The sequence below is a fragment of the Crocuta crocuta genome, unplaced genomic scaffold (assembly GCF_008692635.1).
Source record: "Crocuta crocuta isolate KB4526 unplaced genomic scaffold, BGI_CrCroc_1.0 scaffold271, whole genome shotgun sequence".
In the NCBI taxonomy this organism is placed as follows: domain Eukaryota; kingdom Metazoa; phylum Chordata; class Mammalia; order Carnivora; family Hyaenidae; genus Crocuta; species Crocuta crocuta.
In genome coordinates, this window is record NW_027527824.1 from 1839991 (window position 1) to 1855068 (window position 15078).

Consider the following 15078-nt stretch of genomic DNA (forward strand, 5'->3'; position numbering starts at 1 on the left):
AAGAGAAATGGCAAAACAGAAGGGAGTAAAGGGAAAATAAGTCCACTGCTATTCAGAAAAATAAAAACCAAAACAAAATTGGAAGTAAGTTATCTTCGAGCTTAAAAATTTTGTGGTAAGTCATGTGATGACGAAGATGGCTTGACAGTAGTTCATGCCAAAAAAAAAAAAAAAAAAAAGGGAAAGAAACCAGTTTTGTTGCTGACAACTTCAGTATGAATAAGGCTAGTACAATCTTTAGCAGTATTAAGAATTAAACATCCAGGGGCACCTGGGTGGTTCAATCATTTAAGCATCCACTCTTGATTTAGGCTCAAATCATGATCTTAGGGTCATGAGGTAGAGCCCTGCCTCAGGCTCTGCACTGGGTGTGCAGCCTGCTTAAGATTCTCTGTATCTCTTTCCCCCTCCCTTCCTCTCCATAAGGAAAGGAAAGGAAAGGAAGAAAGGATGAAACGAAGAAAGGACGAAAGGAAGAAAGGATGAAAAGGCGAAAGAACGAAAGAAAGAGAATTTAGCATCCAGATGGAGGGACGGTAAGCCCCACTACAAGCGCATTAGGTATTATGAGTGGCATCTCTGAGTGGCATATTTAAAGACGATCAACCAGAAGGTAAAGGAATCATGACATATAGTCAAAAACTTTTGGGGATTTTTCTTTAAGGAATCTTTTTCCTCCATTAAACATTTACTGTGTATCTAATACGTTTTAAGTACCATATTAAGTGCTGAATACATAAAGACATAATCTCTGACCTCAGAGAGTTCACTGCAGTGTCAGATACACAAATGAGGAACTGAAATCAAGTGACGTGAGTGATACATATGCTGTATGGTGGCACAAAGGAAGATAACTGACTTCTATATGAGTGTGAAAAAAATTTCATAGAGCACTTAATATTTCACCTGGGCCTGAAAATATAAGTATAATTTGACAGGAAGATAGAGTCTTCCAGGCAGAATAATCATAGGTGACAAAAGGTCAAAAAGCATACTATATTACAAGAACTCTAAGTAACGTAGCATGATCAGAATTTTTGGAAAGGGAGGAAGAGGACCAAAGAGACGAATTTGAGAAGTTTAAAATTTAAATAGAAATAATCATGGTCTTTAAATACATGAATACTAAAACTAGGGAAGCAGATTTTAATTCACCAGAAAACTTAACTTTCAAACCATTAAAATTGTCCAAATATAGACAGCGATGAGTAGTCCCCACAACGGGAGAAATAACCCTATCTGTGTATAAGATCAATCTCCCCCCGGTGTTCCAGATCACAGTTTCTCTCATTAGCTCATCAGTTTTCTCTACTCTCTCCAGCACCAATGTCTTCCTCTCTACTATGATAACACACAAATCTAGTACACAAACATGGCTTAATATCAGCTATCTTAGAAAGAAACAACTCCTGAACTCTTGCCCTCCAGCAAGTACTGGCCTGTTTCTCTGCCTCCCCCCTCTACAGCAGACCCTCCAAAGAGTAGTGTACATATTCACTGTTTCTCCTTCCTACTGTAACTCATGCTATCGGGGCCTTTTTTCGTTCCACCACTCCGAAAACTGCTCGTAATAAAGTCACCAAGAAGGACCTCCAAGGTTCCCCAGGGTCAGTTTATAACAGGCATACAAGAGTTCAATGAATGGGTATAATCTGATAAACAAACAGAATCTTTACTTAGCCTAAGAACTAAGAATCTTTCAAATCAAAACAGCTAATAGCAGCCTTATGGAAAGTATCAGTCTGAGATAAACGAACTGCCTTTTGCATACAACTATCTTCACAGTAATACTATCCATTTCCTCTGGAAAACCAGAAAGAATAGTGAGATGCTGAAATTGGGATGGTCTTGCATCATCGTTATCAGTATGACTAATCAGCACTCTTCTTCCCTTACATATCTTCATCACAATCGTCTGACACTTATTTTTAACCTAATCTTCTAAAATAGACTCAGGCACTGTTATCAAGTATGAAAGATAATTCTTCGCCCTTCAATATTCCTCCTCTAAATATTCTTGCTCTCATCAAGTCCACCCTTTTTTAAGTACCTAGTTCAATGCCTTACACATCTAGGTACTCTATAAATGTCTAGCAAGTAAACTGTAAAGCCTAACATATGGGACCTAATACAAAGTAAACTCCATAAATGTTAATTCCCTCTCCAAAACGATCCCAACCGTAAGAATGCATAAATCTGATAAAACCTCCCTGCCCTATATGAACAAGTTCATCTATTTCTCTTTCTCAAAGGTACCTGCATTTTAAGAGAACCACAAGAATAAGGGACTTAAAGAGAATATGTTTTGAATTTCAGATACTACAGGATACCTGTGAGTGATACCTAAGGCAACAGAATCTTCCCTAATCACTGAAGCGATTAAACATCAATTTGACCCTTATATATCAGAAGAAAGTTAAACCATTTCTTTTTACTAATTCTTATCATTAAAAAGCTATATATAATATTTAGGCATAGGTAAAAAGCTAGTAAAAACTCTGGCAGGAAATATATAATTATTAACAATAGTTTTCTCTAGGGAGAGAAACAGTAATTATTTATCCCTTTATCCCTTTTCCTATCAAGGACAGCTGTTACTTTGTCCAGTACTATAATGAGTATCATTTTTTAAAACTTTGTAATTGTGTCTAAGTATATATACATGAATATATATCATAAATGTCATACATATATTCATATGTGGGGCAGACACCTATTAACAGAATTGTCACATGGTAAGGGATGTATCTCATGAACCTTACTAGGTGTGGTCAAACTGCTCCCCAGATTTTACTTCCCCAGCAGCATGTAGTTCCCATTATCATTAATTGATCATAAATTATGTCAGTCTGGTAGCCTTTCGTCATTGGCTTAATTTGCATTTCCCTAATTACCAATGATATTGAGCATAACTCCAGATGTTTACTGGCTTTTTAGTTTTCCTCTTCTGTGAAATGTTTAGTTGAATCTCATATTTTTCTAGTGAGGTGTCAGTCATAGTGATTTATGGTTCCTCACATATTTTGCATATTAATCTTTTGTCAGTCATTTCACTGAAAACATTTTCTTCCGCATTGTGGTTTATCTTCTTATATTATCATACAGAAGTGTTTAATGTGTCCAAATTATCAATCTTTCCTTTATGCTGTTTATTTGTATGAAGAATCCTTCTCTACCTCAATTTCATAGGGATACTTTTAGTATTTTCTAAGTTTTATGGTTTGACATTTAATCCATTTGGAATTAACTTTTTGTGTATAGTATGAGGTAAAGATCTATTTTTTTCTTGTTTACTATAAGGTTACCTCACTACCCACAACTGAAAATGGGGTCTTTGTCCCATGATTTGTAATGTCATCTGTCATCTATCAAATTCAAGTATGTGAGGGCACATTACTCAACTTGTTATTTTTTTGAATTTTTAATTATTTAACACTGGTTATCCAACTATCCTGACATCAGTACATCACTGTTTTAATTAATACGGCTTTATAGTAGCTTAATATTTGATAAAGTAACGTGCTCCAAAATTGTGTTGAGTGTTCTTGGCCACTAATCATCCTTATTGACAAGTTCCACTTTAAAAAGTTCCCTTCTATTCCAGGTGTTCTAGCTTTTTAAATAATGAATGAATGGTAAATTCTTGTCAAATGCTCTTCTAAGAATCTATTGAGATGATCATATGGTTTTACTTTCCTCTAGTTCACTAACACTGTATACTAAATTAGATTCTTAATGTTAACCTGAACCCCTATTCCTGGAATAAATGCTACTTGGTTGTGATTTTTTTTTAATGCACTACTAGTGTATATTTCATCTGGGATTTCTTAAATCTACATTCATGAGATTGACCTGTATGCTTCCTTTCTTATGCTGTCCTTGTATGATTTTGATATCAAGTTGTAAAAGCCTTCCAAAAAGAATCTGAAAACACTTTTATTTCCAGGAATAGTCTGTATCTTGCAATATTTGGGTAACCTGTAAAACCCTGTGCCTGGTGCTTCCTAAGAAGATAGAAGTTTCTGTCTGCCTTTTATGACAGAAAAGTCCCAAATATTTATTAGAGAGACCTGTATAATAAACCCCAACCTATCCATCAAGCCTCAACAATCAACTCATTGCCAATAATATTCATCTATTTGTCCAATCATTACCTCTCCCCACTCCCCTTGAAGGAATGATTTTGAAGCAAATCCCAGACATCAAATCATCTTACCTGTGAACATTTTAGTATCTTTCCTAAAGGACTCTTAACAAAATACATAACCAGAAAAGTATTGTCATGTTAAACATTTCAGAATTTGCAATACCAACAAACATCCAGACAGTGTTCAAATTCTTGTCAAATGTTTTTACACAGTTTTTCAAATCAGGCTCCAAATAAGTTCACACACTTAAAATTTGTTACATCTTTTCAACTTCAGGTTTCCCTTGTATTGCTTTTCTTCCTCTTCTCCTTCTTCCTCTTCCTCCTCCTTCTTCGTGTACTTCAGTTTCCCACATTCTGAATTTTGCTTACTTTATCTACACATTACTTAGTGGATAGATTTTACTATCTGTTCAATTTCTTTTTTAGTTACATTTCTATTCATATTTTCTATTTATTCTTATTATTATTGATTATTCTTAAGCAATCTGTGGCAGACTGCAGTTTTTAGTAAGTTGACTATTTTATACAATATTCAAGTTCATTGCATAAAGCCCATATTCTGTAACTGTGGGGTTTTTATATCTTCATCACATCTGTAGTTGTATTCCCTGTTGCATTCCTAACAGTATATATGCCTTCTTGTTTTTCTTTGACCAATCTTGCCAGATATTTGTCTATAATATAAATCTTATATTAGTACCTTCAGTAAATTAGATTTTGGCTTTATTAATCCTCTTCACTATTTTCTATTTCATTATTTTTATTCTTTCCTATCTTCTACTTCCTTTGGGTTTAATCTATTACTTTTTTAAAAAATGTATGTTTGTTTAGAGAGAGAGAGAGAGAGAAAGAGAATCCCAAGCAGGCTCTGCACTGTCAGCACAGAGCCCAATGCAAGGCTGGAACTCACGAATGTGAGATCATAACCTGAGCCAAAATCAGGAGTTGGATGCTTAACCACCCAGGCGCCCCTCTGCTATTACTTTTCTAACTTCTTCAGTTCACCACTTAACTCAATAATGTTCAGGCTTTCTTCAATCTTACAGGTTCTAGGACCTACATTTCTTCACATTAACATCTCTGAAATTGGGTGTTTCTTACAGTTGAAGTCTTATAATCACTGTCAGCCAGGTAGCAGTGATGATGCCACCGTCATTGCTTATTTATATATAAACATAGACAATTAAAGAGTAAGCTCACAGAAAAATGTATGATGTGGTGGTTATCCCTTGCGATCAGACAACTGTAACCTCAGTATCAGCCAGTAAGGGACATCTGAGGAAGAACTACAGATCTCATCTGAAAACATTCTGTTGGTGCCATTTGGCAAGCTCAAAAAAGCACAAGCAACAAAACATGATGGGTGTCAGCAGTGTTAAAGAAAAATGTTAGATAACAGAAAACAAACTATGGGTTTGACAGAGGGAGGGCTGTGGGAGATGGGCTAGATAAGTGATGGTACTAAGGAGGGCACTTGTGATGAGGACTGGGTGTTAAATATAAGTGATGAATCACTGAATTCTACTCCTGAAACTAATATTGCATGTATGTTAACTTTTAAAAAGCTCTTTTCCTTTAAAAAAAAAGAAAGAAAAAGAAAAATGATAGAGCTGTGGAACATTTTTTTAAGAAATGCTGTATCACCAATGCTCTCAATGACACAGTAAATAATACTACACAGAAAAACACAAACCTCTGACTTAGAAGAATTAGGATTTGNAAACTTTTAAAAAGCTCTTTTCCTTTAAAAAAAAAAGAAAGAAAAAGAAAAATGATAGAGCTGTGGAACATTTTTTTAAGAAATGCTGTATCACCAATGCTCTCAATGACACAGTAAATAATACTACACAGAAAAACACAAACCTCTGACTTAGAAGAATTAGGATTTGAATATGAAGAAGTCAGGAATATTCTAATTTATCACTTCACTTCCTTTTATAAATATATGCTCAAGCTTTTATAAATATATGTTCAAGTGATATGTTAAATCTCTATCTAACTAAGTTTTTAAGAATTCTTTCAGGGCGCCTGGGTGCTCAGTTGGCTAAGCATCCGAGTTTGGCTCAGATCATGTTCTCACAGTTCATGGGACAGAGAGAGCGAGAGCCCCACATCAGGTTCTGGGCTGACAGCTGAGAGCCTGGAGATTCTGTGTCTCCCTCTCTCTCTGCCCCTCCCCTGCTCGTGTTCTGTGTCTCTCTGTCTCAAAAATAAACAAACTATTTTAAAAAGTTAAAAAAAAAGACCTCTTTCAGTGAGTACAAAGTTACAAAGTCTGAGTGACAGGAAAGCACTGTTTGGTAAATGATAGCGCATCTTACAAATGATGGCATCTTAAGATTCAATGAAATATAATATAGACACTCAAAAGTTTCCTTAGTTTTGCTTTAGTTGTACGTCACAGAGTCCGATAGTTGTTTACTATCTCACTGTTACTCAACTCTAAATATATTCCAATTTCCATGATTTTGTTCACCATATATTACTTACAAGTTTGTTTTTGCTTTTTTAATATCCAAACATGGATTGGGAGGGGGAATGGTTACATTTGTCATTGGTTTCTAATTTTATTGTATTGGGATAGCATAGTTTATATAGCAATCTTTGGTATCTGATAAAACTTTGTGCCTAATTATATGCATGTTCTACATTTGTTTAAAAGAATGTATATTCTTGGGGCACCTGGGTGGCTCAGTCGGTTCGGCATCCAACTTCAGCTCAGGTCATGATCTCAGTTTGTGAGTTCAAGCCCTACGCTGGGCTCTGTGCTGACCGCTCAGAGCCTGGAGATTGTGTCTCCTCTCTCTCTGCCCCTCCCCCGCGCATGCTCTATCTCTGTCTCAAACTAAATGTTAAAATTTTTAAATAAAAATTTTAAAAAGAATGTATATTCTCTAACTTGGGAGGTATATGGTTCTATATATATGCAGCACATCAAGTTATGCATTGTATTTCTTTTGGTGGTTACCCTTAAATTTTTAATATGCTTCTGACCAAGTGCCTAAAGTTAATCAATATCTCTATCCTTCTGAACTATATATAGAACCTTAGAACTCTTTAATGCTGATCACCTTCCCTCCCAGCTTACATTTTATCCTTGTCTGATATTTTAGTCCCACTTTGGTTTTAACCCCACATATTAGTTATAATTATTTTTATTTTATACAGTCCATATTCACTTAGTTTACCTACCCATTTCTTTGTTCACCGTGTTTTTTGGGATCCTACTTTCTCCCATTATGTTTCTTTCTTCCTGATGTATATTCTTTAGTAGAATAGTTCTTTCAAAAACAGTGTGATAAATTCTCTGTATTTTTGTTTAGCTGAAAATATTTTAATCACGCCCTCACTCTTGCATTGTAACTTAGCTGAATACAAAATTCAGATCTCTCAACACTGAGAAGACATTATTCCATTTTCTTCTGGTCTCTCTCTTCTTATGTCTGCTCTCAGTCTGTTGCTCCTTGGTCTTACCTTTCTGGTTGCTTGTTAAAGTGTATTTGGTGTTCTACAGTTTCATTCCAATGTGCTTAGTAGTGGGGAGTCTGCTTTGTTCATTTAATTCTTTCTAGGGCCTCATGAGTCTAAAACGTAAGGATTCGTGTCTTTTTATTAATTCCAAAATATCCTCAAGTCATCATCTCTTTAAATTCCATGTCCCTCACATTCTATTCTTCTCCAGTAACTATTAGATGGTGGGTCTTCTTGACCTTTCATTTCTCTTTGTCTCTTTCAGATTTTCCTTCATCCTACTATTCTGCGTCCTCAGGATTTCCACATAACTGCCAGCTTACTGATTTTTCTCTTCATCTGTGTAAACTAGGGCTTATCTTATTTACTGAAATTTTTAACCTCACTGACTATATTTTTCAATATGTTTAGCTCTCTTTTAAATTAAATGTGCCTGTTTCATAATGTCCTAATCATTTCTTGAGATTTCAATTAATTCTTTAATATCTTTAGTCACTTAAAAGGCACGAATTTAAATTATCATTTAAGCTGTTATACTACTATCACAGTTTCTGGAGACAGAATCCCCTTGCTTGTTATATCTACTATCTCTCATTTATGTCAGAAAATGGTTTCCTCATGTGTCACATTCAGTTATAAGTTCATCTTTCGTTGGACTTATCTCTTCTTAAAGAATCTCTTCTGGACCGAGTTGGTAGAACCTCTTGGAGTCTTGTTTGTCCTTTGACCAGGTGACCCAGAGGTATCACTACTTTGGAGCCAGCTTTTATATTAATTTATCAGCATAGTGATACTTAAACGACAGAATATAAACTCAGATCCCAAATATGAGCAAGGCATACATCATGTGCTCCAATTTCCCAGGAAAGCTTTTTTTCCCCATTTCCTCTCTGTATAGAGCCCAAGTAAATCAAGACAAGATTTCTTATTACTGGCTTGTACCAGTAGAAAGATTATTCTGTACCCACCTCCTTCACTTTGAATGCTCATCAAGAATCTCAGTTTTATGCAGAAGTCTTAGTTTTGGTTCCTTTTTCTATGTGGTTACAACTCAATCCACTAGGAATAGAAAACCAGAAATAACCCCTCACTCCACCCCTTCACCCCACTCTAAGGCAACACAGCACGAGCTTACTAAAGTTTTGGTTTCTAGTTCCATTTTTATTTCTAGAACCTGGAGATTTTCCTGTTTTTCCTACAAGTTAAGGAATTCATTTACAAGAATTGTTAGTTCAATATCATCCAGCTTTTCTGGATATCTGCAGCAGAGGCATCTTCTTATCTCAGATGGGCATCTTGCTAAAAGAGAATCTGGCGTCTCCAATCCATTTGCTCCATTAACCCCATAGGAGTAATCACTCTAAAACGCAAAGATGGAACTCTTCTTTAAAATTCTTTGGTGGATCCTTACTCCTGAGCATGGTATTCAAAACCCACTATTATTCAGTAACTGCTTATTTCTGGAATTCCATCTCCTTCCACTCTCCCACATGTAGTCTATGCTCCAACCACTCCTACTTACAATCCCCAGAAGTCTCCTTGTTATTTCAGTCTCCTGTACTTTTATATATACCCGTTTCCCTCATTTTTATCCTGCCCTCATCCACCTACTGAATACTCAGGATCAAGTGTCTGCCTTTCACTGAAGCCATTTCTGACCCATCCAACCTGGATGCTCTTCTTTGTGAAACAGCTAACATTCACTGAGGTCTTTATATGACAAGCACTCTAATAATTATTTAGTCTTAAAAACCTTATGATTTTGCTCTTACTATCCCCAGAGAGTTGAAGCAATGTACCCAATGACACATAGCTATAAATGGCAGAGCTAGAATTCAAACACGGGCGATCTGTCTCCAGATCCTGCTCCATTAACTTGTTCCATTAATATAGACCTTATTGCCTTGTACAATTATATCTTGCATTACCATTATAATGGCATTTATTACACATTTCAGCTACATGTTAGTATACCAATCTTCCCAACTACCCTGACTCAAAGAGAAAGAATCATGCTTTTATTCTATTTGTAGTTCCATTGCCTAGCACACAGAGGACTTCAAATGGTTACTAAATTAATGCATGACTGAACAAAACATCTCCAGACACTGCTTTAGTCCAGCCCCTCTTCATCTCTTGCCTGAACTACTAAAATAGTCCCCTAACTGAACTCCCTTCTTCATCTCTATTCACATCTTTCCTCCTTGCCCCAACCAATATTGTCTTTATAAAGCACATTAGTATGATGTCATTACTTAAAAATCTTTAAGGGATCCGTCTTTAAGGGGATGGTCTATAGGACAAAGTCCCCAAGCATTTTATGACATACCATGCCCTTTATGATCTAACATTGACAGTCCCTTGTCTTCTCTTTCCCCACTGCAGTCCCACATTCCAACTATATTTAACTTCCTGTCAGTCCCTGAAGATGCCAAGAGACTTTGTGCCTTTGTACACGGAGGTTCTTCTGCCTTGAATGGCCATCCCCTCCTCTCTCACCTGATAAATTCCTACTCTTTTCAACATAGAGCTCAAATTCCTCAGCTTTCCTCCAGCCACTTAGTTATCCCATTCCTATACTCTGTTAGCACTATGCATTTACCTCACTTACCACTTTGTAATATTTTTGGTAAGGTGTTTCTCCAACCAGACTGTGGAACCTTAAAGAACAGGGACCACATCTTATTCCTCTTTTTTACTGTATTACCTTACAGAACACGTACCCCCAAAATGTTCACTGAATTAGTGGGATGACATTTGACAAACATATCACATATCCTACACTCAAAAAACAAAAACAAAAAACCTCAGATATAAATGAATTCAAGGGTAGGCAATTATCCAGATTAACTGGAAGTTAGGCAGGGAGGAAATAAGAAGAAAACCAAATAACTCCTAAATTCCTGCTGCTCAACCCTGAATTCTATAGAATAGAGATATTCCTTCAATGGTAATTAATGTTTAGTTGGTGAGGTAATCTCATTCTGAGCTGTTTCCTGCATTAGCAGAACACGTAAGGACACTCTCCTTATATCCTGGAATATGTGTACGTGTCATTAAGGATAAAAAGTTGAGTCATTTAAAAAAAAAAGTTGAGTCATTTTATACATTTTACAACAAATCCTAACAGTTGAGGGAAATTCTTATCCTTTTACACTACAATCACATGATTTCATTATTCATTAGTCCTAAATGCAACTTAGGCTGCACACATAGCAAACATTGTCGGGCAACTGAGTAATAAACCAGAACTACTTGTTGGTTACAGAAAGAGGAAATTTTTAAAATGTATAATGTTAACCCTAAGTGAATAGGGAGGTCGAGGGGTGATGAAAGGGATGGGATAAATGAGGCACTATTCAATTTTTGAAATGCACTTTGACACTAAATTTTTTTTTAAGTTTTAACTGTCAATTTAAAAGAGTCATTGGCGGGGCGCCTAGGTGACTCAAGTCAGTTGAGAGTCTGACTCTTGATTTTAGCTCAGGTCATGATCCCAGAGTCGTAGGATCAAGCCCTGGGTCAAGATTTTCTCTTTCCCTCTGCCCCTCTCCACAAACTCGTGTTCTCTGTCTCTCTCTAAAAAATTAAAAAAAAAAAAAAAAAAAAAGATTCACTGGCCTTTGTCTATCTTTCTCTTCAATTATTATCCATGGTAGAAGAAAAAGAACTGTCCTAAAAAGGTCTTGGTTCCAAGTTCACGGGCAGTATGATTTAGAATGATCACTCTTGATTTCATACCAAAACCCTAAATTAATTCTTAAAATTCATTAATTATTATCAGTGAGCCTTAAGTATTGCTGTTGTATATACAGATGACCACTGAACAACATAGGGGTTAGGGGCACTGACCCTCAGCACTGCCAAAAATCCACGGTAACTTCAGACTTTCCAAAACTTGACTTGTAGCCCTCTGTTGACTGGATGCCTTACTAATAATATAAAAGGCTAATTAACGCATATTTTGTGTGTTAACATGCATTATATACTCTATTCTTACAAAAAAGGAAGCTAGAGAAAAGAACATGTTAGGAAAATCATAAGAAAGAGAAAATACATTTACAGCACTGTAATGTATTCATTGAAAAGAATCCATGTGTAAGTGGACCCACACAGTTCAAACCCCTGTTGTTCAAGGGTCAACTATAGTTGCAAAGGTACCTATGTATGCCCATGTGCTAGTTTTTATTTTTAGTCAACAAACCAAACTGTCTCTAACTTAGAATATAAGCTCCAAAAAGAAGAAATCTGAATATTTCATTCACTAAGGTCTCCCAAGTACCCAGAACAGTGCCTGGCCCAGCACAGGCATTCAGTACATACTTGTGAATATTGCTCAAAATGGTTCAAATACTATGTCAATATATGCAATAAACTATATGCTCAAGGAACATAAAGTTGAAGTAGCCTTCACACAATGTTGCACAAATCAACTGATACTATATCCAAAAGCAAACTGACAAGGCATATAATAAGACATGTTACACAGGAGTCCTTAGGGTTCTGAATTTTAAAGCTTGCCAAGAACCTGGTAAGAAACAAAAATGTCACCAACACAACCAAAATTTTCGACAAGCACAAACTCTTATACTTATTACAGACAATTCAATTCCAAAAGAGACATGAGGCCTCAACAAAATTAAAAACAAAAACAAAAACCTGTTAATAATTTCACTTAAGCACTAGTGCGTTTACTAAAAAATTTAATTTCTAGTATTATAAAGCAAGTCTGACCTTTCTTTTATCAATTAACTATGCTAAAAGCTAAAAGAATATTGCTAAGCAATATACTTCTGAATATACCTAAAATTGCTAGTTCCCACTGAAAAACACAATGTAAATATTTATAAAACTGGTATTTTTAGTTTTCCCTATTAAAAGTCATCATGAACATTTAACTGTGAATTAAGCTATATTTTAGCTCTTATTAATGGGTTATTGTTTTGGTCCTTGTTTATCTGCTACTAACTCATGATGACCATTAGCTGGTTACTTTCTACTCTCTTCCAGGCCTCAGTTCTCTCTTCTGTAGAATGAGGCATCTGGGTTAAAACAATGGTTCCTAGCTTTCTTTCTGCATCCCTTTGAGAATCTGGTGAAAGCTACAGGTGACCTCTCCACATAAAAGCACATGTATATAACAATTTTATAAATGACTTTTTATAATAGCAAAAGATTGGAAACAATCTAAACATCTACCAATAGACAGTTAAGTAAATTGTTATAGCCATTCAATGAAATTCCTTGCAGCTATAAGCAGAATAAAGAAACCTTGTATATACGGATATGAAAATTTTTCCATCATGTATCTTTATATGAAAAAAAAGTTACAACATACAACATACATCCTTTTGTGTGAAAAGATAAAAAACTAAAACAAATATATTTGAATTTTTATGTAGCAGCACAAAGAAATTGTGGAAGAATAAATGAGAATCTTTGGTGGCAGTGTAAAATGAGTAAAGGGATAGGAGGAACGTTCCATTATATACTTTCTTATGTTTTTGTTTGCATTAGGTGAATGCACTGCATATAAAATTTTACATTAAAAAATTGTATGTAACTCTAAGAAATCCAGAAAACCCACTGAAGCTAGAAGATAATTCCCAAACCCTGTTGAGCAATATTCTTCTATAACGATTTGACTTAATAAGTCTGTAATTATATACACTCAATGATCCAACAAGGATATTTAAGGAAAAATATTTTTCATCACAGTCCTCATGTAAACATAATAAAATAACTGGTGGATACTCAGTGATTCAATAGATCCTAATTTGGAATCTCATTTTATATAATTTTCCTTAATCACTGATACATTTTATAACAAATTTCTTCAAGAGAAAAAGTTTGCACAAATTATCAAGCCATACTCCCTCTCATGTATCAAATTCCAGACCTGGTATTTCACAGAGGAGTCCAGACTTCAGAAATAAAAAGACATCTCTTTCTTATTTGACCATTTAATCAACAGTACTAGTAGGGAGACCAGAGAACTTTTTACCATAACGTCAGAATTTGAAGCAAATTAAAGAGCATATGAGATCACCGAGCACCCACAAATTAGATAACATTTGGGGAGGCCTTCTCATCTAATCTGAGCAAGAATCAGATGGAATTGGGTTTCATCCTTAGGCAAGTTACTTAACCTCTCTGGGCCTCAATTTGATCTGTAAAATGGAAATAAAAGTACCGATCTCATAAGAAGTTGTGAAACTTGAAAAATAAGGAATATAGCAAGTAAGACACGGAAATAAAAGTAAGGTATCCTCGGACAGTGGCAGGTGTCTGCTTGAATCAAAACAGACTGCATTCTGGAACCTGTAGTTTCTACAGACTGCACTTCCATACACAAGCAACGCCTCCTTCTCCCTACTGGGGGAAAAAAAAACCACACGGCAGAATTCCCAACACAAATGGTGCAAATATCTGGCCTTTCCTAACTATATTTCTTGGAAACCGCCTCCTAGGGATGCATTTTTTATCAAAGAACATAGATGTTGTGACGACTGGACGCGTCTCAGAGTCCTAAGTTATACACAGTTCTATTTTGTGTTTTACAGGGCACTTCAACGTCGAGCTCAGAACCAGAGTGGCAGGCTGTGGAAGGTACAGAAAGGCAAAGAAGTTGAAAGCAACAGGCCGGCAACTTTTAATTGCCAGGATGATAGTAGGAAACCTACACAGCCATGGAGACAGAAGCAGCTCCTGCCAATCAGTCTCCATTTCTGAAACTTTTAACCCCCCACCCAGTTTTGTTGTTGTTTTGGGTATTTTGTCGAGCACTCCTGGAGCTTATTCATTTCTGCAGTTATTAGTTATAAATACAAATAACCCTGCCGTGCGAGGCTCTGTCAAGATTTCGTGAAAACTGCACTTGTGAGTTCATTCTCTCAACCCACTCTACACTCTAGTCTGAAAAGCTCCCTTCACATCCCCAAATTCAACCCGCCCCCTTAACTCCGGACACTCCATTCCTCTCCCTGATCCACTGAGGCCCAGGAGCCACTTCTCTAACGCGCAGTTCCACCCCTAGCTCTTCACCCAACACGAAACCAAGCACTTCTCTGATCCTCCAGGGCCCCTGCAAAGTTAGGAACCCTTCTCCCACACACCATTCCAACCTGGCCCTAACTTGTTCCAAGAATGCTGTTTCCCTCCAAACTTCTAACTTCCGTAAGGCGCGGGATCCCCTCACTGCCCCTCCAAATCCATCGTGCCCGTACCCAATTCTGAAGTTCAAAATGCAGAAACAGATGCGCCTGGACAGAGCCCAGTTCCAACATCACGCGAACTCTACACAGCCGCTCGAGTACGGCCTGGGACCCCCCACCCCCGAACCAGGCCAGGCCGGGCGCGCTCGGCCTCTCTCCGGACCCCCAAAGGGAGGAGGGAAAGCTCCACCTGGCTCTGCGGCCGCGGCGCGCGGCTCCGGCTCCGGCCTGGACCCAGCAGTG

The 15078-nt window shown here is 36.7% G+C and overlaps 1 protein-coding gene across 1 annotated transcript in view; it reads right to left on the minus strand.

Moving 5' to 3' along the window:
• Window positions 1-15078, minus strand: part of RNF169 (ring finger protein 169) — a 101192-nt gene that overhangs the window by 85234 nt on the left and 880 nt on the right. Inside the window, exon 3 of the mRNA XM_077777718.1 lies at window positions 15026-15078. Within this exon, the coding sequence (XP_077633844.1) occupies window positions 15026-15078 (53 nt within the window). The remainder of the gene's footprint in view (window positions 1-15025) is intronic.